The 27,902-nt window shown below is 37.8% G+C and overlaps 1 protein-coding gene across 5 annotated transcripts in view; it reads right to left on the reverse strand.

The window, feature by feature from the left end:
* The window catches only part of LOC128700297 (enolase-phosphatase E1-like), a 66,794-nt gene that overhangs the window by 19,014 nt on the left and 19,878 nt on the right, over positions 1-27,902 (reverse strand). For 3 of the 5 annotated variants that reach the window (XR_011393989.1, XR_011393987.1, XM_070100027.1), the window contains exons 2-5: positions 25,215-25,376; positions 23,803-25,068; positions 17,174-17,364; positions 9,368-9,717 (exon numbers count right to left, since the gene is read on the reverse strand). Coding sequence is in view for 1 of the 5 variants with exons in the window: in XM_070100027.1 (XP_069956128.1) it covers positions 9,368-9,717; positions 17,174-17,364; positions 23,803-25,068; positions 25,215-25,362 (1,955 nt within the window). In the remaining 4 variants the exon portion in view is untranslated. The remainder of the gene's footprint in view (positions 1-9,367; positions 9,718-17,173; positions 17,365-23,802; positions 25,069-25,214; positions 25,377-27,902) is intronic. The other 2 variants (XR_011393988.1, XR_008408744.2) reach the window with 1 other exon arrangement.

A 27,902-nucleotide genomic window follows, 5' to 3' on the forward strand; every position in this document is an offset into this window, starting at 1 on the left:
CCATCTATCCTCCAATAGCTGTTTATATCTTACCCTAACTGCCTCCTCTTTTAGTTTATAAACCTTCACCTCTCTCTTCCCTGATGCTTCTATTCTCCTTGTATCCCATCTACCTTTTACTCTCAGTGTAGCTACAACTTTTCACATCCAACCTTTATTTTACTCCACATAATCCTTGAATTAATACATTTGTAGTCCCTCTTTTCCTGCCATATCTTATCCTTCAACATTATTGCTACTCCTTCTTTAGCTCTAACTCTATTTGAAACCCCTGACCTAATCCCATTTATTCCTCTCCACTGAAACTCTCCCACCCCCTTCAGCTTTGTTTCACTTAAAGCCAGGACATCCAGCTTCTTCTCATTCATAACATCCACAATCATCTCTTTCTTATCATTTGCACAACATCCACGCACATTCAGACTTCCCACTTTGGCAATTTTCTTCTTATTCTTTTTAGTAATCTTTACAGGAAAAGGGGTTACTAGCCCATGGAATGGATTTGTTAGTTAAAAATAGGAGAAGAGAGTTATTAAACGGAGAGTTAGAGGTATTGAGAAGGAGGGAATATTTTAAGGAATTGTTAAATGTTGATGAAGATAGGGAAGCTGTGATTTCGTGTACAGGGCAAGGAGGAATAACATCTTATAGAAGTGAGGAAGAACCAGTTGCGAGTGTGGGGGAAGTGCGTGGGGCAGTGGGTAGAATGAAAGGAGGTAAAGCAGCTGGGATTGATGGGATAAAGACAGAAATGTTAAAAGCAGGTGGGGATATAGTTTTGGAGTGGTTAGTGTTTTTATTTAATAAATGTATGGAAGAGGGTAAGGTACCTTGGGATTGGCAGAAAGCATGCATAGTTCTTTTGTATAAAGGTAAAGGGGACAAAAGAGAGTGTAAAAATTGTAATTCTGTTGAATAAGTCTAGGTATTGTTCAGGAGGTTTTGTAGGCAAGGGGCTTGGACTTCCAGGAAGCATGTGTGTGCGTGTTAGATAGGAATGAATGGAGACGAATGGGTTTTGGGACCTGACGAGCTGTTCGAGTGTGAGCAGGGCAATATTTTGTGAAGGGATTCAAGGAAACCGGTTAGCCAGACTTGAGTCCTGGAAATGGGAAGTACAATGCCTGCACTTTAAAGGAGAGGTTTGGGATATTGGCAGTTTGGAGGGACTTCTAAACTGTCGTATCTGAGCGCCTCTGCAAAGACTGATTATGTATGAGTGAGGTGAAAGTGCTGAATGATGATGAAAGTATTTTGTTTTGGGGGATTTTCTTCCTTTTTGGGTCACCCTGCCTCAGTGGGAGACGACTGATGTGTTGAAAAAAAGAAAAAAAGCCTGTTGAGTATACGGTGGTACCTTGACTTACGAGTTTAAGTCGTTCCATGACCAAGCTCGTAACTCAATTTGCTCATGTATTAAATCAATGTTCTTCATTGAAATTAACTGAAATGCCATTAATTGTACCAGCGGAATTCCTGGCTCTCGGGAGGCAGGAGAAAATACTTCAATATAACGCTAATATCAACTCTAAAGCTTATTTATCACAATTTATCTTATATGACATAATAAACGATATAAATAACATAGAAACATGATATATACTGTACTCTGGAATGAATAAAATATGTCATTATGTGCAGGCGGCCACTCCCAAGGTAAAAATAATTTTTGCTCTGACCATATCTTCCCATTCTTGCCCTTCTGAGGTCTTATTATAAGAGAAAACAGTGTGTTTGTGAGGCTAAGTGCACTAGATCACTAGTCTCATGAGGAAAACACTGAAACAAAAGTGATTTTCTCAGAGAAGGCATGAGGCACGAAGTACATACCTACACTTGTACTGCCTCACCAAGTCAACTATACGCACACCTTGCTTGTATTTTTCTATGATTTCATGCTTTAATTCAATGGACACCATCCTCCTCCTCTTCTCAGCACTGTCCTTTGCACTTACTTTCTTAGGACCCATGGTTAGGAAAAAGAAATTTGGCAAAATAACTGCACAAAACACAGGCACAACACGAGAGATGCTTCCACGGCAAGGTAACCATGTGCATTGTTGTGGCGTTCACTGCGCCAACTAGTGGCAGCGTATCTGAAGCTCGCTCGTAACTCGGATTTTGGCTCGCAATTCAGAGCAAAAAACTGACTGAGCAACGGCTCATAACTCGCAAAACTCATAAGTCAGGCACTCGTAAGTCAAGGTACCACTGTACCTGGTAAAGCGTATGGCATAGTTTATTGAAAGAATTAAGAGTAAGATGGAGAGCAGGATATCAGATGAACAAGGAGGCTTTAGGAATGGTAGAGGGTGTGTAGACCAAGTGTTAGAAGCGAAACATATAGGTGAACAGTATTTAGATAAGGGTAAAGAGGTTTTTGTGGCATTTATGGATTTGGAAAAGGCGTAAGATAAAGTGGATAGGGTGGCAATGTGGCAGATGTTGCAAATGTATGGAATAGGAGGCAAGTTATTTAAAGCAGTGAAGAGTCTTTACGAGGATAATGAGGCTCAGGTTAGAGTATGTAGGCGAGAGGGAGATTATTTCCCAGTAAAAGTAGTAGGTAGTAGGTTGGTAGACAGCAACCACCCAGGGAGGTACTACCGTCCTGCCAAGTGAGTGTAAAACGAAAGCCTGTAATTGTTTTACATGATGGTAGGATTGCTGGTGTCTTTTGTCTGTGTCATAAATATGCAAGATTACAGGTATGTCTTGCTACTTCTACTTACACTTAGGTCACACTAAGTGTACACGTTTATTTATACACTCATCTGAGTTTTCTTTGATTTTATCTTAATAGTTCTTGGTCTTATTACTTTTCCTTTTATATCCATGGGGAAGTGGAATAAGAATCTTTCCTCCGTAAGCCATGCGTGTTGTAAAAGTCAACTAAAATGCCGGGAACAATGGGCTAGTAACCCCTTTTCCTGTAAAGATTACTAAAAAGAATAAGAAGAAAATTGTCAAAGTGGGAAGTCTGAATGTGCGTGGATGTTGTGCAAATGATAAGAAAGAGATGATTGTGGATCTTATAAATGAGAAGAAACTGGATGTCCTGGCTTTAAGTGAAACAAAGCTGAAGGGGGTGGGAGAGTTTCAATGGAGAGGAATAAATGGGATTAGGTCAGGGGTTTCAAATAGAGTTAGAGCTAAAGAAGGAGTAGCAATAATGTTGAAGGATAAGCTATGGCAGGAAAAGAGGGACTATAAATGTATAAATTCAAGGATTATGTGGAGTAAAATAAAGATTGGATGTGAAAAGTGGGTTATAGTAAGCGTGTATGCACCTGGAGAAGAGAGAAGTGTAGAGGAGAGAGAGAGATTCTGGGAAATGTTGAGTGAATGTGTGGGGAGTTTTGAATCAAGTGAGAGTAATGGTGGTTGGGGATTTCAATGCTAAAGTGGGTAAAAATGTTATGGAGGGAGTAGTAGGTAAATTTGGGGTGCCAGGGGTAAATGTAAATGGGGAGCCTTTAATTGAGCTATGTGTAGAAAGAAATTTGGTAATAAGTAATACATATTTTATGAAAAAGAGGATAAATAAATATACAAGGTATGATGTAGCACGTAATGAAAGTAGTTTGTTAGATTATGTATTGGTGGATAAAAGGTTGATGGGTAGGCTCCAGGATGTACATGTTTATAGAGGGGCAACTGATATATCGGATCATTATTTAGTTGTAGCTACAGTTAGAGTAAGAGGTAGATGGGAAAAGAGGAAGGTGGCAACAACAAGTAAGAGGGAGGTGAAAGTGTATAAACTAAGGGAGGAGGAAGTTCGGGCGAGATATAAGCGACTATTGGCAGAAAGGTGGGCTAGTGCAAAGATGAGTAGTGGGGGGGTTGAAGAGGGTTGGAATAGTTTTAAAAATGCAGTATTAGAATGTGGGGCAGAAGTTTGTGGTTATAGGAGGGTGGGGGCAGGAGGAAAGAGGAGTGATTGGTGGAATGATGAAGTAAAGGGTGTGATAAAAGAGAAAAAGGTAGCTTACGAGAGGTTTTTACAAAGCAGAAGTGTTATAAGAAGAGCAGAGTATATGGAGAGTAAAACAAAGGTGAAGAGAGTGGTGAGAGAGTGCAAAAGGAGAGCAGATGAAAGAGTGGGAGAGGCACTGTCAAGAAATTTTAATGAAAATAAGAAAAAATTTTGGAGTGAGTTAAACAAGTTAAGAAAGCCTAGGGAAAGTATGGATTTGTCAGTTAAAAACAGAGTAGGGGAGTTAGTAGATGGAGAGAGAGAGGTATTAGGTAGATGGCGAGAATATTTTGAGGAACTTTTAAATGTTGAGGAAGAAAGGGAGGCGGTAATTTCATGCACTGGCCAGGGAGGTATACCATCTTTTAGGAGTGAAGAAGAGCAGAATGTAAGTGTGGTGGAGGTACGTGAGGCATTACGTAGAATGAAAGGGGGTAAAGCAGCTGGAACTGATGGGATCATGACATAAATGTTAAAAGCAGGGGGGGATATAGTGTTGGAGTGGTTGGTACTTTTGTTTAATAAATGTATGAAAGAGGGGAAGGTACCTAGGGATTGGCGGAGAGCATGTATAGTCCCTTTATATAAAGGGAAAGGGGACAAAAGAGATTGTAAAAATTATAGAGGAATAAGTTTACTGAGTATACCAGGAAAAGTATACGGTAGGGTTATAATTGAAAGAATTAGAGGTAAGACAGAATGTAGGATTGAGGATGACCAAGGAGGCTTCAGAGTGGGTTGGGGATGTGTAGATCAAGTGTTTACATTGAAGCATATATGTGAACAGTATTTAGATAAAGGTAGGGAAGTTTTTATTGCATTTATGGATTTAGAAAAGGCATATGATAGAGTGGATAGAGGAGCAATGTGGCAGATGTTGCAAGTATATGGAATAGGTGGTAAGTTACTAAATGCTGTAAAGAGCTTTTATGAGGATAGTGAGGTTCAGGTTAGGGTGTGTACAAGAGAGGGAGACTACTTCCCGGTAAAAGTAGGTCTTAGACAGGGATGTGTAATGTCACCATGGTTGTTTAATATATTTATAGATGGGGTTGTAAAAGAAGTAAATGCTAGGGTGTTCGGGAGAGGGGTGGGATTAAATTATGGGGAATCAAATACAAAATGGGAATTGACAGTTACTTTTTGCTGATGATACTGTGCTTATGGGAGATTCTAAAGAAAAATTGCAAAGGTTAGTGGATGAGTTTGAGAATGTGTGTAAAAGTAGAAAGTTGAAAGTGAACATAGAAAAGAGTAAGGTGATGAGGGTATCAAATGATTTAGATAAAGAAAAATTGGATATCAAATTGGGGAGGAGGAGTATGGAAGAAGTGAATGTTTTCAGATACTTGGGAGTTGACGTGTCGGCGGATGGATTTATGAAGGATGAGGTTAATCATAGAATTGATGAGGGAAAAAAGGTGAGTGGTGCGTTGAGGTATATGTGGAGTCAAAAAACGTTATCTATGGAGGCAAAGAAGGGAATGTATGAAAGTATAGTAGTACCAACACTCTTATATGGATGTGAAACTTGGGTGGTAAATGCAGCAGCGAGGAGACGGTTGGAGGCAGTGGAGATGTCCTGTCTAAGGGCAATGTGTGGTGTAAATATTATGCAGAAAATTCGGAGTGTGGAAATTAGGAGAAGGTGTGGAGTTAATAAAAGCATTAGTCAGAGGGCAGAAGAGGGGTTGTTGAGGTGGTTTGGTCATTTAGAGAGAATAGATCAAAGTAGAATGACATGGAAAGCATATAAATCTATAGGGGAAGGAAAGAGGGGTAGGGGTCGTCCTCGAAAGGGTTGGAAGGAGGGGGTAAAGGAGGTTTTGTGGGCGAGGGGCTTGGACTTCCAGCAAGCGTGCATGAGCATGTTAGATAGGAGTGAATGGAGACGAATGATACTTGGAACCTGACGGTCTGTTGGAGTGTGAGCAGGGTAAAATTTAGTGAAGGGATTCAGGGAAACCGGTTATTTTCATATAGTCGGACTTGAGTCCTGGAAATGGGAAGTACAATGCCTGCACTTTAAAGGAGGGGTTTGGGATATTGGCAGTTTGGAGGAATATGTTGTGTATCTTTATACGTATATGCTTCTAAACTGTTGTATTCTAAGCACCTCTGCAAAAGCAGTGATAATGTGTGAGTGTGGTGAAAGTGTTGAATGATGATGAAAGTATTTTCTTTTTGGGGATTTTCTTTCTTTTTTGGGTCACCCTGCCTCGGTGGGAGACGGCCGACTTGTTGAAAAAAAAAAAAAAGTAGGCCTTAGATAGGGATGTGTGATGCCACCATGGTTGTTCAATATAGTTTTAGATAGAGTTGTAATTGAAGTGAATGCTCGGGTGTTGGCAAGAGGTGTGGGGTTAAAAGATTAAAGAATCTAACACAAAGTGGGAATTGTCACAGTTGCTCTTTGCTGATGACACTGTGCTTTTGGGAGATTCTGAAGAAACGTTGCAGAGGCTGGTTGATGAGTTTGGTAGGGTATGTAAAAAGAAGGAAATTAAAAGTGAATATAAGAAAGAGTAGGATGATGAGGATAACAAAAAAAATTCGTTAACGAGAGATTGGATATCAGATTGGAGGGAGAGAGTATGGAGGAGGTGAATGTATTCAGATATCTGGGAGTGGACATGTCAGCAGATGGGTCCATGAAAGATGAGGTGAATCATAGAACAGACGAGGGGAAAAAGGCGAGTGGTGCACTGTGGAGACAAAGAACTTTATCCATGAAAGCATAGAGGGGAATGTATGAGAGTATAGTTATACCAATACTCTTGTATGGGTGTGAGACATGGGTGGTGAATTTTGCAACAAGGAGAAGGCTGGAGGCAGTGGAGATGTCATATCTGAGGGCAATGTGTGGTGTGAATATAATGCAGAGAATCCGTAGTTTGGAGATTAAGAGGTGCGGGATTACCAAAACTATTATCCAGAGGGATGAGGAGGGGTTATTGAGATGGTTTGGACATGTAGAGAGGATGGAACGAAATAGAATGACTTTAAGAGGATATAAATTTGTAGTGGAGGGAAGGCAGGGTAGGGGTTGGCCTAAGAAAAGTTGGAGGGAGGGGGTAAAGGAGGTTTTGTGTACGAGGGACTTAGACTTCCAGCAAGCATGTGTGAGCATGTTAGGTAGGAGCAAATGGAGACAAATGGTTTTTAAGACTTGATGTGCTGTTGAAGTGTAAGCAAGGTAACATTTATGAAGGGATTCAGGGAAACTGGCAGGCCGGACTTGGTTCCAGGAAATGGGAAGTACAGTGCCAGCACTCAGGAGGGGTGTTAATGTTGCAGTTTTATAACTGTAGTGTATGCCTCTGGCATACAGTGATGGAGTGAATGATGAAAGTTTTTCTTTTTCGGGCCACCCTGCCTTGGTGGGAAACGGCCGATGTGTTAAAAAAAAAAATTATAAACACTGGGTGCTGACTGGAGAGGTTAAATAATGTATCTAGTACTGTACAATGATTACAGGTTGACCCCAGGTTTTGGTACAGTAATGGATAAGGAATCTGTGCAAATGGTTACTGATAATGTGGAAGAGGATGAAGATAGTAGTTGGTCAAAAGGATCAAAAATGATCCATAATCATCCAATCAAAATAAAGAGTAACAGAAGAACAAGATATATTGAAACAAAAATCTATATGAATCAATGGGTTAACACAGGTCTGAGTACCAGAATTTATAAAAACAAGAATTAAAGATGTGAGAAAGGAATAAATACCGTATATTAAATATAACTTGAATCGTAAAATGGTCCACCTGAAAGAAAATGACAGTAAATGAAATTGCTCAGTTATTCAGGCAAGAAAGAAATGAGTGTTATGATTATCTTATAAGGACTAAATGCAAGGAGAAAGGTACAGTACAATATCCCTACAAAAATATACGAGTTAGGTTCCTAAAATCCCAATGAAACTAGAAAACAATGAATAATACAAAATTATCTGCATAACAATTTTATTTTAAGATTTGGGTTTATTTTGCCTTTCAAAGACCATTTTTCTTTCCCCACACTGGCTGTCTAACACCAAATTAGAACAACAACAAAAATGCATTCAACATTATTCATTCAATAGCTGTCTTGCCAGAAGTATGCATATAACTGAAATTATCTTCTGAACTTCAACATTCTCCTCCTGTGCAAGCATTGTACTTTCCACTTTCAGAACTCAAGTCTAGCTAATCAATTTTCTTTTATCCCTTTATAACCATTAACTTGTTTACACTCCAGCAGAACATCATGCCATACAAACCACTTTTCTCCACTCATTCTGATTTAACACTCACACACACCTGCTGGATTTTTAAGCCCCTATTACTCGAAATCTCCTTCACCCCCTTCCTTTAATCTTTCCTGGGATGAATGCTACCCCTTCTTCCTTCCACCTCAGACTTCCACAACTTCTCCTTAGTCATCTGAATTATACCTTTCATAACTTCACACAATCTTCTAATTTCTATGCTCTGAATTTTCTACATACACATTACTCTTTAAACATGACATCTCCACTGTCTCTAGCCTCCTCTTCATTAAAATGTTGAAAGCCCACACCTCACATACCAATAAAAGTGTTGCTACCACTATACTCGGGTACATTTCTCTTTTTGCCTCAATAAATAAACTTTCTTCCCACATATACCTCAACACTATTTCTTCTCATCTATGCTATGGTTCACCTTGTCTTTCATAGACCCATCTAACTTGCCTATTCCCAAATATCTAAATACATTCACTTCCTCCATACTTCGTCCCTCCACTCTGATATCCACTTTTCGTTGCTTAAACTTTTTCTTAATCTTGCTCATTTTTATGTTAAATTTTTTATTTCCTCCTAAATTCCTCCTTCACTCTTTGCAACTTCTCTTCAGAATCTCTCAACAGAAATGCCACTGACAAAGAGCAACTGCAACAACTTTGACTTAGTACAATTCATTATCTTTTAATCCCATGTCTCTTGCTCACATCTGCACTCACTTCTTTTACAACCTCATAATAAATACACTAAATCACCATGATGATATCACATATCCCTATCCAAGGCCCATTTTTAATGGAAAATTTTGTAGCCATGAGTACATAAGGAACATACCATATACCATTTGCAAAAATAAACATGGGTCAAATTATAATAATGTGAACAGAAAGACAACTGAAGTGAAAAGCAGAAAGAATAAGAGGCAAGAAATACGAGGTCAACTAATTGTAAAAGAATAGACAGGAAGTTCAATATGCAAAATAATAATATTATCAACTCAAGCACTAAACCCTTAAGGGTTATACAGCACATATACAAAGTATATTTTATAGAATTAAAATTATTAATGGTAATATACAATGCATTAATAAGAAAATCTTTAAAACCAAAATACAGTACAGTACCTGTCATCGATGACCTTACTTCTAGGTTTCTGCAACTCGCATTTCCTCTGCAATTTTTTTTTTACTTTATTCTCCTGCAGTGGACTTTTATTAATTTTGTCCAGCAGCTGATCCAATTCTAAAATTTCATTTTCAACTTGCTTTTTTGTTCTGTCCTGCTGTAGAACCCTCTTTGCTTTAGTTAGACTTTCATTTTCACACTCAGGACTTTCCAATTTTCTTTTTTGAGGGCTAGATCTTAACTTCATTGGACAAAGCTCAAAGGTTTTTACTGGACACTCTTTCCTTACTTTAACTTCTTTCTTACATGCTTCTTCATGAGATACAGAGGATGAGGTTGGACTTAATTCCTGAAAAGAATCCATACTAATGAGCCCACTGCAAGTGCACAAGTAAAATCCACATTTTTTGCATGACATATTAAAGAGGCTGTACCTATTGTACCTACCTATTAGGCAGGCCCGCTTTACAGTGCTTCGCTTTACAGTGATTTGCTAATATAGCAGCTTTTAATCATACACATTTCAAACTTCCCACAATAAATATGTTCACCACCTGCTATAAGCTAAGGACAAAAATATTTTAAGATAAGTAATATGCATTTTTTAGGCTAAGCTATATTGCTCACTTAATATATGATAGTACACATGTTATCACGCATTTAAAAGTGAAAAAGGCTATGATTCACTTTACAGTTATTTTTGTTTTACAGTGGTAGTCCAGAACCTAACCTGCTGCATAAGCAGAGCCCTCCTGCATAGTCTAATTTCTACATTTTTTAAATTATAATGAAACAGTCTAAATTTATAAAAAAAAAGAAAATTAAACCCAAATAAAGAGCATACAAGTACTATACTGAAAGTAAACAAAGGTTTTCTAATAATAATAATAATAATAATAATAATAATAATAATAATAATAATAATAATAATATCTTTATTTACTACAAGTACATGTACATGGTATACAGGCCTAGCTGACATCAATGACATACTGTGATACTACTATATAGAAAGCCCCTTGTTATGCTCAGCATTTCGGGCAAATTAGGTCAGTGTCCCAGGATGTGACCCACACCAGTCGACTAACACCCAGGTACCCATTTTACTGATGAGGAACATAGACAACAGGTGTAAGGAAACATGCCCAATGTTTCTACTCTGGCTGGGAATCGAACCCAGGCCCTTGACGTGTGAAGTGAGAGCGTTAGCCACCAGGCCACCAGAGCCTTTTAATTACGAGAAAAGTGCTGTATAACACATTTCTTAAAGAAATTTAAAATAATACTACCTAGCAAATTTACTTCCACGATGCAGTAATTGCATTATCCACTTCCAAAACTTAAGACCATCTAATTAATTTTTGTTAATTCCTTAATAGATTTTTACCTTGCTCACACTTCAACAGCCTTTTGAATGTTCAAGCTCCTACCTCCATAACTCTTGCACCAGTCTCCTGATCTCTCTTCTTTGGACTTTCCCTGCACTATCTTCCAACCAAACAAGATTTATACGTATAAAAAAACCTCTTAATTCATCTATCTTGCTCCATTCTATCTTCATGGTCAAACTATCCCAACCACTTCTTTTCTTCTTTGAAAACTCTGTGCTGAGTATCTGCATAGACAACACAGCACAAGATGGTCCACAGTCTCCTCACTGGAAGTGCAATCCTGGCCCTAGATGTGCCACCACATTAGAGTAGTGATGAACACAGAGCACCTATATGAAAAACAGTACAGAATGGGTCAAATAACTAGAGACCATTCTAAATGTTACTCGTTAATCCTTACCTGGGTTCGATTCCTGGCGGGTGGAAACATATCAATGCGTTTCCTTACACCTGTTGTCCTGTTCACCTAGCAGCAAATAGGTACCTGGGTGTTAGTCGACTGGTGTGGGTCGCATCCTGGGGGACAAGATTGAGGACCCCAATGGAAATAAGTTACAGTCCTCAATGACGCACTGACTTTCTTGGGTTATCCTGGGTGACTAACCCTCCGGGGTTAAAAATCCAAACAAAATCTTATGTTATCTTAACAATCAGGTCAGTGTGACATTCAAATCATAGTCTAATGACACACCTATGGCTATGGAAGAAATGATAAAAATAATACAGAGCTCAAAGTCAATGTGAAGAGCATTTCCACTACATTTTGGCATCAATTATCACAAACCTTCCTCCATACCTCAGAGAAACTCACTGTGGCTTCCAAGGCCAGCAGATATATTATCAGATAAGAGTGTGATAAAATGGTCAAATTGCTAGCAATATCATATGCTGCATGCCAACACAAGTATGACCTACTGGAAAAAAAAGGGAACTGCCAAGACTGGAAAGAGAGCAGTGTGTGTGTCCCATAAACCCACGAGCATAGAGATCCCATAAAGAAAAATAAAAGCTCAAAAGATGACTAGTATTCTGTGAATACAAAAACTGACTGCAAGAAATGCTACAAAAGTATTGAACATGAACACTTAACCCAGGTTAGTTTTTTAGCAGAAGGATTAGTGGAGATTCTCCCTACAGCTGGAAAGAAATAAAGGACACAATTTTCAAAATGGCAAAATTTTCACCAGCCAGAACCACATACTGCAGAGTCATCCTCCAGGGTCCAAGAATTTTCAAAAAATAATTTTGTTATTTTTTCTTATGAAATGGTAGAGAATCTTTTTCTGAAGGTAATAAAACAAAACGTACGATATTTGATGGAAAATTGACGAAATTATGCTCTCGCGAATTTTGATGTGTCAGTGATATTTACGCATTGGTGATTTTGCCGACTTTGACTCCCATTTTAGGCCAATTACATTATTCCAGTCGACCAAATTCTTAGCTATTTCACTAGTAATACTTCTATTCTATCGACTGATCACAAGAAATCACCAAGTAAACTGTTTCAGCTACAAAATAAAGTGATCGGAAATTGGTAATTTGGCCAATTTAATGCAAAGTTCAAAATATTCCAATTTCAAAATAGGGACCAGAATAAACAATGCAGGCATTCCTGGCACTAAACTAACATTTCCTCTGTTCATCAGTTATGTTTTCAGGCTTTACAAATGAATTCCATTTTGATTTTTTATTCACATAATGAATTTTTATTCAAACCAAAAAAATAGAAGATTTACTGTTATGCAATACAGTGGACCCTCGCCTAACCATGTTAATCTGTTCCTGAGAGCTCAACGTTAGGCGAAATTATCGTTAGCTGAATTAATTTTCCCCATAAGAAATAATGGAAATCAAATTAATCCGTTCCTGATACCCCAAAGTATGAAAAAAAAATTTTTACCACATCAGATATTCATTTTAATACACACAAACTGAAGAAGACATGTACATGACACTTACCTTTATTGAAGATCTGGTGATGATTGATAGGATGGGAGGAGGGGAGTGTGTTGATGGTGTTAATGTTTAGAAGGGGAATCCCCTTTCATTAGGACTTAAGATGTCAAGTCCTTTTCCGGGGTTACTTCCCTTCTTCTTTTAATGCCACTAGGACCAGCTTGAGAGTCACTGGACCTCTGTCGCACAACATATCTGTCCATAGAGGCCTGTACCTCCCGTTCCTTTATGACATTCCTAAAGTGTTTCATAACATTGTCACTGTAATAGTCACCAGCACGGCTTGCAATAGCTGTGTGAGGGTGATTTTCATCAAAAAAGGTTTGCACTTTAAGCCACATTGCACACATTTCCTTAATCTTTGAAGTAGGCAACTTCCTCAATTTCTCTATCCCCTCCTCCGGAGCAGTTTTCTCAGGACTGGCCTCTTGCTGCTGAAGATGATCTTGCAGTTCATCAGTGGTTAGTTCATCATTGTCCTCCTCCACCAACTCTTCCACATCCTCCCCACTAACCTCCAACCCCAAGGACTTCCCCAATGCCACAATTGATTCCACAACTGGCATAAACTTCTCTGGGTTAGCCTCAAATCCTTCAAAATCCCTTTTGTCTACACATTCTGGCCACAGTTTCTTCCAAGCAGAGTTTAAGGTCCTCTTAGTCACTTCCTCCCAAGCCTTACCTATAATGTTTACACAATTGGGGATGCTAAAGTGATCTCTCTAAAACTCTCTTAGAGTCAACCGATTTTCTGAGGTCACTACAAAGCACTTTTCAAACATAGCTTTTGTGTAGAGTTTTTTAAAGTTTGCAATGACCTGCTGGCCCATGGGCTGCAGGAGAGGAGTGGTATTAGGAGGCAAAAACTTGACCTTAACCCTTTCAGGGTCCAAGGCCCAAATCTGGAGTCACGCACCAGTGTCCAAGAATTTAAAAAAAAAAAATTTGTTATTTTTTCTTATGAAATCGTAGAGAATCTTTTTGTGAAGGTAATAAAACAAAAAGTACGAAATTTGGTGGAAAATTGACGAAATTATGCTCTCGCGAATTTTGATGTGTCAGCGATATTTACGAATCGGCAATTTTGCCGACTTTGACTCCCATTTTAGGCCAATTACATTATTCCAATCAACCAAATTCTTAGCTATTTCACTAGTATTACTTCTATTCTATTGACTGAGCACAAGAAATCGCCAAGTCAACTGTTTCAACTACAAAATAAAGTGATCGGAAATTGTCAATTTGGCCAATTTAACACAAAGTTCAAAATATTTCAATTTCAAAATAGGGTCCAGAATAAACAATGTAGGCATTCCTGGCACTAAACTAACATTTCCTCTGTTCGTTAGTTATGTTTTGAGGCTTTACAAATAAATTCCATTTTGATTTTTTATTCACATAATGAATTTTTATTCACACCAAAAAATAGAAGATTTACTGTTATGCAATACTGTAATAATTGTATAAATATCTTCACCATATTTGTGAATGTATATTAGACCCACCAGCTGACGTGTATTAGATGTGTGAGGTCGTTTGTTTACTCTTGAATATCGGCAAAAATTTAACATTTCCGCTACTTTGAGCTCAGTTTCAAGCCATTTCCAGTGCTAAAACCAATCAAAATCATCTCTATTTCTGTAATATGTCTTCCATTCTATCAAATGAGACCAAGAAATCGCAAATACAACTATAAAAAACATACGAAAAAACACTGCAAAGTTGCTGTTTAAATCGAAAAATCATGATTTCAGTTTTTTTCTCTCATTATACACAGTCTGCTGCAGGATCTGTTTTATGTGGTGCACACATACCACATAGATGTATTCTCTCATATCTAGGCCCAAATGTACCACTCACAGTTTATCAGAGTGAGCTGAGCTCATGGCGTAGATCTACGGTTTGGACACTCACCGTAAAGCCGTAGATCTACGGGACGGACCCTGAAAGGGTTAATGAAGCTCATGTCCCCAGAAAGTCGCTCTGCCACGTCTGAAGGATGACCAGGAGCATTGTCTAATACCATGAGGCACTTAAGGTCCAATTTATTTTCCAGGAGGTAATTTTTCACAGTGGGCGCAAATGCATGGTGTAACCAGTCATTGAAAAGGTCTCTAGTGACCCATGCCTTAGTGTTTGCCCTCCACATCACACACAAATTAGCCTTGAGGACATTGTTTTTCCTGAACACTCTGGGAGTTTCAGAGTGATACACCAATAAAGGCTTCACTCTGCAATCACCACTAGCATTAGCACACATCAACAGAGAAAGCCTGTCTTTCATAGGCTTATGTCCTGGGAGTGCATTTTCCTCCTGAGTCATGTAGGTCCTGCTTGGCATTTTCTTCCAAAACAGGCCTGTTTTGTCACAATTAAACACTTGTTCAGGTTTCAATTCTTCACTGTCTATGTACTCCTTGAATTCCTTCACAGATTTTTCAGCTGCTTTTTGGTCCGAACTGGCAGCCTCACCATGCCTCATCACACTATGTATGCCACTACGATTCTTAAATCTCTCAAACCAACCTTTGCTGGCCTTAAATTCACTCACACCACTAGCTGCAGGCATTTTTCTAATTAAATCGTCATGCAACTTCCTAGCCTTTTCACATATGATTGCTTGAGAGATGCTATCTCCTGCTATCTGTTTTTCGTTTATCCACACCAATAACAGTCTCTCAACATTTTCTATCACTTGCGATCTCTGTTTCGAAAACAAAGTTGCACCTTTGGCAAGAACAGCTTCCTTGATTGCCGTTTTCTTGGCCACAATAGTAGCGATGGTTGATTGGGGTTTTGTGTACAACCTGGCCAGCTTGGAGACACGCACTCATTGCTAAGTATGAAATACTTAGCAATGATCTCTTTCTTCATATCCATAGTAATTCTCACCCTTTTTGCTGTAGGGTTGGCACTAGAAGCTTTCTTGGGGCCCATAGTGACTTATTTTGCAGGTGCAATCACTAAAAACGCTGTGATAATATGAAATGTTCCGATTGTATGTTTGGATGCGACCGTGGTGGCTGGCTTGTAAACACTAGCACCCACGGGACAAGTGAGGCACGCTCAGGCCGCAAGTGGACGCGTTTCGAACGGAACGAATTGCGTTGGGCGAGTTTTTTAGCGCTAGCCAAGGCAAAATTTTTGCGTTAAAATGTATCACTAGCCAGATTTAACGTTATGCGATGCGTTCGTTAGGCGAGGGTCCACGGTAATGTAATAATTGTATAAATAATATCACCACATTTGTGAACATATATCAGACCCACCAGCTGGCGTGTATTAGACATGTGAGGTCATTTGTTTACTCTTGAACATCAGCAAAAATTTAACATTTCACTACTTTGAGCTCAGTTTCAAGCCATTTTCAAAATCATCTCTATTTCTGTAATATATCTTCCATTCTATCAAACGAGACCAAGAAATCGCAAATACAACTATAAAAAACATACGAAAAAACACTGCAAAGGCACTGTTTTAGTCGAAAATTACGGTCTCAGTTTTTTCTCTCATTATGCACTGTGCTGCAGGATTTGTTTTATGTGGTGCACACATACCACATAGATGTATTCTCTCATATCTAGGCCCAAATTTACCGCTCACAGCTTATCAGAGTGAGCTGAGCTCATGGTGTAGATCTACGGTTTGAACCCTGTACATAAAGCCATAGATCTACAGCACAGACCCTGAAAGGGTTAAAAAATGCAGCAGGTGGACTGCCAATGTCTTGAAAAGATCCATTAGTAATGGTCAAAACAGAGAAGTTGTAGTTGATGGCTTGGACCTCCTTGAAAAGCATGTACAGAGGAGGAGGGAGGGAGGGAGTTATTGTGAGCAAGAGTAGAGCTCTTGTTTTTCTTTTGACAGCACACACATTCCACACCATGGAACACATCAATGGCAAAAAAAAAAAAAAAAAAAAGGGTCATTTTCCGAGCATCATATGCTTGGTCTGTGGTGGAGTTTCACTGATTAAACTCCCAGCAATATGAATAGCTGTGGATGTGATCAAAGAGGCATTCTTAGGGCACCAGCAGATCATCAGACTAGAATACCATTAGGCAGCATGCCCTGTTAGGAAGAAGCAACCTTATGAGCAATGGGAGCACAAGTACTGGACAATACTACTACATCTAGCTGAACCCCTTATAATCTGAAGGGGGTTAGATTCCTGGATGTTACATGAATCCTGAAAGTGCATAATAGGAAATGCTGTACATCTGAGCAATTTAAAACAAAATTGGGCAAGTGGTTATTTTTCAATTTAGGAGTTGTGCACAAGGCAAATACACTGGTACTAAGAAAAACATGAATAATCAAAGCTATCCACTAAATGGGCTTCAGTAAAACTGTTGTATAATCTAATTATGTACACAGATTATGAAACATGTGAATTCCAGGGTTCAGCTGTATTCACTAATTACTACCATTATTGCTGCAAATACATTTCTTTACCTGGTTGTCTTTTCTATTTGAATGACCGCTAACTCCCACAGCCGACTTTACAGCATATGACTCAGCAAGTAAGGCATCACGTTTTTTACGCATCATGTCATCAAAAGCCTTGGTCTTGAGGGACTCCTCTAGTGCAGCACTAATAGCAGCAGCTTCATCAAAGGGGTTGAACACTTTGCTTTGTACACCACCTAAACAATTGAGTACAGATGAAGTTCAACATACCAAAAGAAAAAATATACAGTACCAAGGAACCAAACTTTATATATTAATTTTATTTTCACAATTATACAATATTTAAAATAATTTAAAAATTCAAATTCATTATTTTTGTCTTGACACAAATTCCCTAATAATAATAATAATAATAATAATAATAATAATAATAATAATATTTTATTTCAGCATGATACAGTGGTTGTAAAAAGGAAAATGACACTTGGGTGTACAGTGGACCCCGGTTTACGATATTATTTCATTCCAGAAGTATGTTCAGGTGCCAGTACTGACCGAATTTGTTCCCATAAGGAATATTGTGAATTAGATTAGTCCATTTCAGACCCCCAAACATACACATACAAACGCACTTACATAAATACACTTACATAATTGGTCGCATTGGGAGCTGATCGTAAACCGGGGGTCCACTGTATATGCCAAAAGCAAGTACAGTACACCCAAGTATTTTAGGCAAACTTAAGACTAACTTAACATTAATAAGGCAATAACAATAATGTTATTGAATAATCAATAATACAACGAATATTCAATTCTCTTGTATTCATTGTAAACTCTTAAATTTACACATTATTGTTATTGCCTTATTAATCTCAAGTTAGTCCTAAGTTTGGTCAAAATGCTCTGCATGTACAGGGGCTTTGGGCATGTACACTCAAACACACAGCTAAGAGACTGAACAGTCCCTGGCTAACACCCAGCATCCTTAAATCCAGTAACACAAAGCACCTATATGAAAAACAGTACAGAATGGGTCAAATAACTAGAGACCATTCTAAATGTTACTCGTCAATCCTTACCAGTCTGATAAGGTCAAAAAAATTGTATTATGAAAACAGATTACATAACATAAAAGGTGATAAGAAAAAGACCTGGAAAACCCTATCCTAAATTTTAGGAACTAAAAAGATATCCAAAAACAAAGCAATCAAATTAACAAAATCAGACAAACCCCTACTCTTGCTAACTGAAACAGCAAACAGACTCAATGTTTTCTTCTCCACCATAGGAAAGAATCTAGCGAGCAAAATCCCAATGTCAAACACCCATCCATCAGACTACCTCACGGGCACCTACCCAAATACACTATTCCTAGCCCCAACCAACCCAACAGAAGTCTCGCTCATCATCAACACCCTTAAAAACAAGGCAGGAGACATATATAAATTACCACCTTTTATATACAAAAAAGTTTCACTAGTACTGTCACCAATAACTGCAACACTCTTTAACAAATCCGTCAAATCCTCCACCTTCCCAGCAATTCTCAAAATAGCGAGGGTCAACCCGATCCACAAAGGAGGTGATCAAGCAGACCTGAATAGCTATAGACTATTTCTAATTTACCTCTGATCTCTAAAATTTTTGAAAAATTAATTCATAGACAGATCTATTCCTACCTTGTCTCACACAACATACTAAACCCCTGCCAGTTTGGATTCAGGAATAATAAGAGCACAAATGATGCTATTATACACATGCTAGAACTAATATACACTGCTCTTGAGAAGAAAGAAGTCCCACTAGGATTCTTCCCTGATTTATGTAAAGCTTTTGAAACTGTCGACCACAATTTGAGGGCACTCCCTCAGCTACCCAAAGTCATACGTTAGTAACAGAAGCCAATATGTGTACACAAATGGAGCAAACTCTTCCACTCAACCAATCACAGTCGGTGTTCCATAAGGAAGTGTCCCTGGCCCACTCCTCTTTCTCATTTACATCAATGACATACCGAATGCATCACAACTACTCAAACCTATATTATTTGCAGATGACACTACATATGTCTTCTCTCACCCAAACCCAGTCATACTGGCCAACACTATTAATGCTGAATTGCAGAAAATATTTACCTGGATGATGACTAATAAGCTTACCCTCAATACTGACAAAACCTATTTCATTCAGTTTGGAAACAGCTGCAAATGTTCCACTTAAAATAATGCTAAACAAATTACCCATCACAAGACTCACAGAGGGAAAATTCCTAGGAATCCACCTTGACAGTAGCCTCAAATTCCAGACACACATACAACAAATTTCTAAGGAAATCTCTATCAAAGATACGGTACTATGTTCCGCAATCAGCTCTCCTTAAACTGTATCATTCACTCATCTACCCTTATCTCACACATGGGATTTGTGCATGGGAATCAACAACACTAAATCACCTAAGGCCACTAATATCCCAGCAAAAGCCTGCAGTCAGAATGAAAACAATTTCCCACTCCCAACAGCATACTCCACCAATATTCAAAAGTCTAAAACTGCTCACCGTAAAGAACATCCATACTTACTCATGTGCCTACTACATACATAGAACACTACACTCAAACATGAACCCTCCACTCAAACTTCTCCTCACCAGCCTTAACAGGTCACACGACCATAGCACAAGACACAGATCTCTTTTTGATGTACCCCATGTCCATATCACACAGTGTAAAAACTCTATGCACATAAAGGGCCCCAAAATTTGAAATTCATTACCAGTAAATACTAAAGTAACCCGGTCTGAACATCAATTTAAGACTTCTCAAAACCACTTACTCACCCTAAATTAAATACATACTCAATATTTAACTTTACCAAAAACTCTTCCAATTACCTAAATCTTAAAACTTCAAAACGTGGCACCCAAAATTCATACCTACCCAAAACATTACTACCCAACTGTAGCATTCTCATACTGTAAACTACTTTCAAAAACTCACAATATAATATAATTTCAACATTTACTATTGAAACTATTGTAATTTGAGTAAAATTACTGTGTACTATAAATAAACAAGATGAACAACTTAAACAATGTTCAATTTCTTTAGTATTATGTAGTCTGAAAAAAAAAAAAACTGATAAATTATAGTCTGTTATAATGCTTAGTGTTTCCAAAAATGATAAAAATACACACATTTATTGGATAATCTTGTACAACAGCAAATTTAAAGAAGTAGGACAATTTCACAGTGATGGATGTTACATTCAGAGGAGTTGGAGGTCATTTCAACTCCCTGATTATACAGTAAGTAAAATAAAGTTATTTAGGTACAGGTATACCTTAGTACAATTATCTTATACAGTAACATGAGTGTATATTACCTAGGATAGCTCAATAAAGTCAAAGTGACTTATTTTCACTGGGGTTCTTGTAATATCTTAGGTACCACCTGGCACTTGACACTGTGCACAAGCCTTGTTCATGCCCTAGTCTACCTAGTGCCAAGAAGCAAAATTCTTACAGATATGTATAGCTTGGAGGCAATTAGAAACAAGTGTATGAGACACTGCATCAAAATGAACATAGGTAAAAACAATCTATTTCAAAATCACCTGAAACCCTTGAATTTCACAAATGTATTTCTTACCTGGGAATTAAGGTATAGTTACAGAAAACTATAGAAAATAAATACTGTGTGTGTGAAAGGAGCTACGTGATGGATATTACAATTTGTCTGGTAGCATCACTCATGATTTTAACAAGTTTTGTGCTCATGTAATGAGATGAAATGTCCATTACTTTGATGATAAAAGAATTTTCACTCATAATACAAATTATGAGACAAGTTTTGATAATCTTTTCATGCTCCATATCTGCCAAATCCAGAATACTGAAAAATCTATCAGAATTATGCTGAGAACAGAAATTGTTTCCAAGATCAATAATCTAAGTTTCTATTCCATAACAGCCTATAACAACTAAAATTCAATTACAGCTGCAAAGTCAAAGCAAAGGTTTTAAACAAAGGTAGTTCATTGCAGTGATTTACAATTTGGTTTACATCATAGGTATTGCTATGATATATTATTGTCTACTGATGCCATGTGACTTAATTGTTAAATCACAGAGGTACTGGTCTCATGGTACATGCAGCTGCTCTAATTTTAAAAGTGGGAGAGATTTCACTGATTTTAATTCTGTGGTCATAATAAACAGAACTATTGTCACCATTTTTCACGCTTTAGATTTATGGTGCCCATTCAATCAAAACCTGGGGTACTGGCCCCCTAATGATGGGTGACTACAGTTTTTTCATCTTTTATCTATCATAAAAGAACATAACTTCCTCAAATGGCCAGTGGCTATTTCCAGGTGGAACACACTGTGAATGATGCTCACTTCATAATTCCCAAACTGAATCTGCTTTACTTCTCTAAAAGATCATCATCATCATAATGCACCATACATTAATCACAAACTTGAAATGGCTCTTCTTCAGTTTGGGGCACATCTAGCAGATCAACCTCTGAGGAAGTTTTCACATCATTATCAGTGTACAATAAGTGGCAACACGGCCTTCAATGGTGAAGTGGTGGAATCCAGCAGTTCCTCTCATGGTTGGTGTATCAGCAAAGACCTCTTTCACTCTGAGTGCCTCATTTCTCTTCTTAATATCCGACACGATCATTTCAAGAACGTTTCCTCTAGGTATAACCTTTGCACCCTCAACACAGGAAGTTATGCTCAATAATAACCAACATGGAGACAGAATTTTAGATTAATTGATCTGTATATTGAGCCAATTCCATTTCTCGGTTTTAATAAATTCTTAGTTATTTCACTAGTCTACAAAAGAAACCGCTCATTCAATTATCAGAAAAACCATCTTAGAAACAAACACCTCAGCATTACTATTTTAAACCAAACACAAGATTAGAGGTTTGCTTTTTCATGATGCAACACTGGGGCAGGATTGTTTTTTATACCATGCATACTCACTGCACAGGCCCATTCTTTCATGTCAAGGCCAGAATTTACCATGCACAGCTTATGTGAGAGAGCTGAACTTAAATGTAGATTACACGAGCGACTCGGGCGCCAATAACATAGACCTATATAAGAGACAGTGGAAAGGTTAAGGGATTAAGTACAGAACAATATTCCTGGCTTGTAGCATAAAGGTGAAATACAGATTTAACCCCTTGACTGTCGCAACCCCAAATCCTAAGGTGTTTCCTGGTGTCGCAAAATTAAAAAAAAATCTTTACCCGATTGTAATGACACCAAAAGTACGAAATTTGATGGAACACTAACGGAATTATGCTCTTGTGAAGTTGACGACCTCAGCAATATTTACAAATCAGCAATTTTGCCTACTTTGAGCCCTATTTTCGGCTAATTCCATTGTACCAGTCGACCAAACTCATAGCTATTTCTTTAAAACTCAATTTTTTCTATCGACTGAGTACAAGAAACTGCCCATTTACCAATATCAACTACCCAATAATGTGGTCAGAAATTTGCAATTTGGCCAATTTCATGAAAATTAAAAAATATGACAATTTTAAAATAGTGTCCAGAATGAACAATGCAGACATTCCTGGCTCTAAAATAACATTTTCTATGTTCATCAGTCACATCTCCAGGCCCCTCTGATATTACTCTTGCTTTCTATTCTGAATTTTTATTCAAACAAAGAGTAAAAGATTTCCTGTTATGCAGACTACTGGAGTATTGTAATAATTGTATAAATAATGTCAACCCATTCATGACTGCATATCAGAATGGCTACTTGGACATTCATTGGAAAATGACATCATTTGTTTACTTTTGAACATCAGCAAAAATCAAACATTTCCCCTACTTAGAGCTCCATTTCAAGGTCCTTTTCATAGTATAACCAACCAAAATCACCTCAATATCTATAATGTTTTCCATTCTATCAAATGAGACCAAGAAAATGAGAATACAACCATAAATACTATATGAAAATAACCACAAGGTCGGCATTTTAATTAAAAAAAAAAACGGTCGGAGTTTTTTTTCTCATTATGCACTGTGTGCTGCAGGATTTTTTTTATATGGTGCACACTGACCACACAGACCCATTCTCTCACATATGGGTCTACCAACTTTCTCCTGCTTGATTTAAAGCATCTAGAATTTATGAGCATGTATATGTCAAACATGGTGGCTCGTAAGACGTATATATACGACCGAAACAGTCAAAGGGTTAATGACCAATGTACAGGTAATGGGCATTAACCTAATAAACCATCGAACTGGTAGTACACATCTGGACATTATGTCAATACTTGTGTACATAAAAAATTTATTCTATATACTGATGGTTAAAATTAGAAGAAATATTGGTCTCATTCATTCCAGATAACTCATGATCTGCTATATTGGGTATACCCAACTTATGAATGCCAAGAGTTACACACATCCCCATTTATGAACTAAATTTTTATGAATTTAATTTTTATGAATACTGATCCACAGTTATGAATAAGTAAACCACAACCATCCTTTGTACTAGTGTTTTGTACATAAAAATAGGCTGTTACAAACAACTCATTTTTATGATGAAACACTACCAACACAACTCATTCATAAGCTGGGGGGAGGAGAAACCTCTATACATATATAAATTACAAGATACACTCACCAGTAGCTTTTGCAACATCTGTCTTCTTTTGAAATATATTTGAAGAGATCTTTGTCTGTTTATATTTTTTCTTATTAGATGTAGGTGGTTCAATAATAATCTTACTCAAAGATATCTTGCTTTGCTCATCTGTAGTTTTATATCTCCTCAGGCTACGGGAATTTCCTATTGGTGGAGATATTCTGGAACTTGATAAACACCTCTGAAAAGCTTTCCTTGATTTTGAAGATTGCTTTTGTTCTTGCAGGTTTTCAAGAGAAGTTGGATTAGAAGGATGTGTTTCCTCATTATTATTTCTAACAGCTTTGTTTTTAACAGCTGGCAAAAGTGAGGGAGATGTAGAATCATTCAGCGAGCTTGAAAAATTCTGAGTGCTAAGGGAAGAATACTTTGGGGTTGAAGTAATAATCTTAGTTCTTTTTATGCCTTTTGAATCCAGTGGCTTTGGTGACTGTTTATTTGCATCAAAGTTTAATGCCAGAGGGGAGATTACAGGTACATCAATTGTTTCCTTCATGGTTGCTGAGGTTGAGAGTCGATTTTGCTTTCCTAGCACTGGACTTCTCTGATTCAGGGACTCAGTACTTATTTGATCTTTATGAGGACTTCTCATTTCTTTTCCTCCATCAATAGGAGAATTCCAAGGTGGAGTGACTGTTTCCTCTAATATTTCACTCCCACTGCTAACATTGTTTCCATAAAAGTCTGTATTTTCATTCACATTTGTATTGAGGGCACTTGTATTCTCTACAGCAAGGGTCTCTGGGACACTCACAGTCTGTGTTGCTAGAGCCCTTCTTTTTGACACATTAATATACAGTTCATTCTCATCTAGAGACAATGTTTCTGGAGCAAGAATTTTTGAAGCAATTTCTTCTGAAGCCTTCCCATTTGTCATACCATTTTCTTTCTCTTCAATCTCTCTACTATTTTTTGGACTTACTCTTCTGGGGGATCTGGACAGACATCGATAGTCATTGTTTCTTCTCTGATTATTCATTAATTTAGTTTCTTTCTTTCCTGAAGCATCAACAATCTTCTGAATGCCATAACCATCTCCTTCTGATTGCATAATTGGAATGTTTATCTTTACAGGACTCTCCTGTGAATCCAACTGATTCATTTCTTTCTGATGTTGCATGTCATAAGGTTTTACACTACCTGAAGCATCACCTACAGCATTCTCTCCTTGTGAAGTGCACCTGCTAGACCTTTCCTTCATCTGGTTCAGTGTCTTGGTAACTGCATCACGCTCATGCTTGATTTCTAGAGACAAAAAATATCAGTGAGTACATATTAATTAAGTCTACCTATGTAAAGACGGGCTCAGTTGACCTTACACGAAGACAGATTTTTCATAAATTGAAATATAAATCAAATAAAAACACTACTGTAAACAAATTGCTACCTACCCATCACTAAAAGAAACAGAGTGCGAGAGAGGAGCTGCAGTGCTCGCTCTTCTCCATCCTCTATGGTCATGACAGACTTCAGCTGGTCCTGGATACAGTCATCATTAACAATAGATGACCAAAAGTTCATAAAACTTTCACTTCCCATTTTTTCTGATAATCCTGAAAATGTTCAGTACTATATAAGAGAACATGAAAAATCTGTTATTTTTTTTATTAACACATCAACTGTTTCCCACCAAGGCTAAGTGGCCTGAAAAAGAAAAACTTTCATCATTCACTCCATCACTGTCTTGCCAGAGGAGTGCTTACACTATAGTTATAAAACTGCAACATTAACACCCCTCCTTTAGAGTGCAGGCACTGTACTTCCCATCTCCAGGACTCAAGTCTGGCCTGCCAGTTTCCCTGAATCCCTTCATAAATGTTACCTTGCTCACACTCCAACAGCTTGTCAAGTCCTAAAAACTAATCATCTCTATTCATTTCCATCTAACACACTTACACATGCTTGCTGGAAGTCCAAGCACCTTGAACACAAAACTTCCTTTAATCCCCTCCCTCCAACCTTTCCATGGCCGACCCCTACCCAGCCTTCCCTCCACTACAGATTTATACTCTCTCAAAGTCATTCTATTTCGTTCTGTCCTCTTTACATGTCCGAACCACCTCAATAACCCCTCCTCAGCCCTCTGAATAATAGTTTTGGTAATCCCGTACCGCCTCCCAATCTCCAAACTACGGATTTTATGCATTATATTCACATCACACATTGTCCTCTGATATGACATCTCCACTGCCAGCACCCTTCTCCTTGCTGCAACATTCACCACCCATGCTTCACAACCATATAAGAGCACTGGTATAACTATACTCTCATATATTCCCCTCTTTGCTTCCATGCATAAAGTTCTTGTCTCCACAGACCCCTCAATCCACCACTCACCTTTTTCCCCCTTGACAATTCTATGATCCACCTCATCTTTCACAGACCTATCTGCTGACACGTCCACTCCCAAATATCTGAAAACATTCACCTCCTCCATACACTTTCCTTCCAATCTGATATCCAATCTTTCATTACCTATTTTTTTTATCCTCATCATCTAACTCTTTCCTATACACTTTTAATTTCCTTCTTTTACATACCTTACCAAACTCATCCACCAACCTCTGTAATTTCTCTTCAGAGTTTCCCAAAAGCACAGTGCCATGTTATGTAATTAATGTAGGATTTAACCCTTTGAGGGTCGACAGGCCCTCTCCGAAACTCGTTCTCAGGGTCGGCCAAATTTAAAAAAAAAAAAAATTATTTTCTCTTATGAAAAGATAGAGAATCTTTTCCCGATCATAACGACACCAAAAGTTTGAAATTTGATAGAAAACTTACGGAATTATGCTCTCGCAAAGTTAGCGGTCTCGGCGATGTTTACGGATCGGCGATTTTGCCCACTTTGAGCCCCATTTTCGGCCAATTTCACTGTACTAGTCGACAAAAAACATGAATATTTCGCTAGAACTCCATTTTTTCTATCGAATGAGTGCAAGAAACCACCCATTTATAAATTCAACTATCCAGTACAGTGGTCAGAATTTAGCAATTTTGCCAATTTCACACAAATTTCAAAAGATGCCAATTTCGGAATAGGGTCCAGAATAAACAAGAAAGACATTCCTGGCACTAAAATGACATTTCCTCTAGTCATTAGTCACGTCTCAAGGCCCCTCTTATATTCTTTTGCTTTCCACTTTGAATTTTTATTCTCACAAAAAATAGAAGATTTACTGTTATGCAGACTACTGCATTAGTGTAAAAAATGGTATAAATATTATTGGTGCATTTGTGAAAGAATATTAGACTCACCAGTTGACGTGTATTGCACGCTTGGCACGATTTGTTTACTTTTGAAGTTTGGTAAAAATCTAACATTTCTGCTACTTTGAGCTCAATTTCAAGGCATCTTTCATTGTAAAACCAGTCAAAATCATCTCAATTTCAGTAATATGTCTTCCATTCTATAAAATGTGACCAAGAAAACTAGAATACAACAATAAATACTATACGAAAATACACTGCAAAGTCGCTGATTTATTAAAAAAAAATGGAAAAAGTTTTTTTTTTCTCATTATGCACCGTGTGCTGCAGGATTTTTTTTAGACTGTGCACACTGACCACATAGACCCATTCTTTCATATGAAGGCCTACCAGCTTTCTCCCACTAGATTTGAGGTCGCTAGAATTTATGAGTACTAGTACGTCAAAAACCCCTACGCGTAAGACGTACTAGTACGACGAAAACCCTCAAAGGGTTAAGGAGCTGACATAATTATAGTACCAAAGTGTAGAGGAGAGAGAGAAATTTTGGGAAATGTTGAGTGAATGCATGGGGAGTTTTGAATCAAGTGTGAGAGTAATGATGGTTGGGGATTTCAATGCTAAAGTGGGTAAATGTGTTATGGAGGGAGTAGTAGGTAAATTTGGGGTGCCAGGGGTAAATGTAAATGGGAAGCCTTTAATTGAGCTATGTGTAGAAAGAGATTCAGTAATAAGTAATACATATTTTATGAAAAAGAGGATAAATAAATATACAAGGTATGATGAAGCACGTAATGAAAATAGTTTATTAGATTATGTATTGGTGGATAAAAGGTTGATGGGTAGGCTCCAGGATGTACATGTTTATAGAG

This window comes from Cherax quadricarinatus, chromosome 71, assembly GCF_038502225.1.
Source record: "Cherax quadricarinatus isolate ZL_2023a chromosome 71, ASM3850222v1, whole genome shotgun sequence".
NCBI lineage: Eukaryota > Metazoa > Arthropoda > Malacostraca > Decapoda > Parastacidae > Cherax > Cherax quadricarinatus.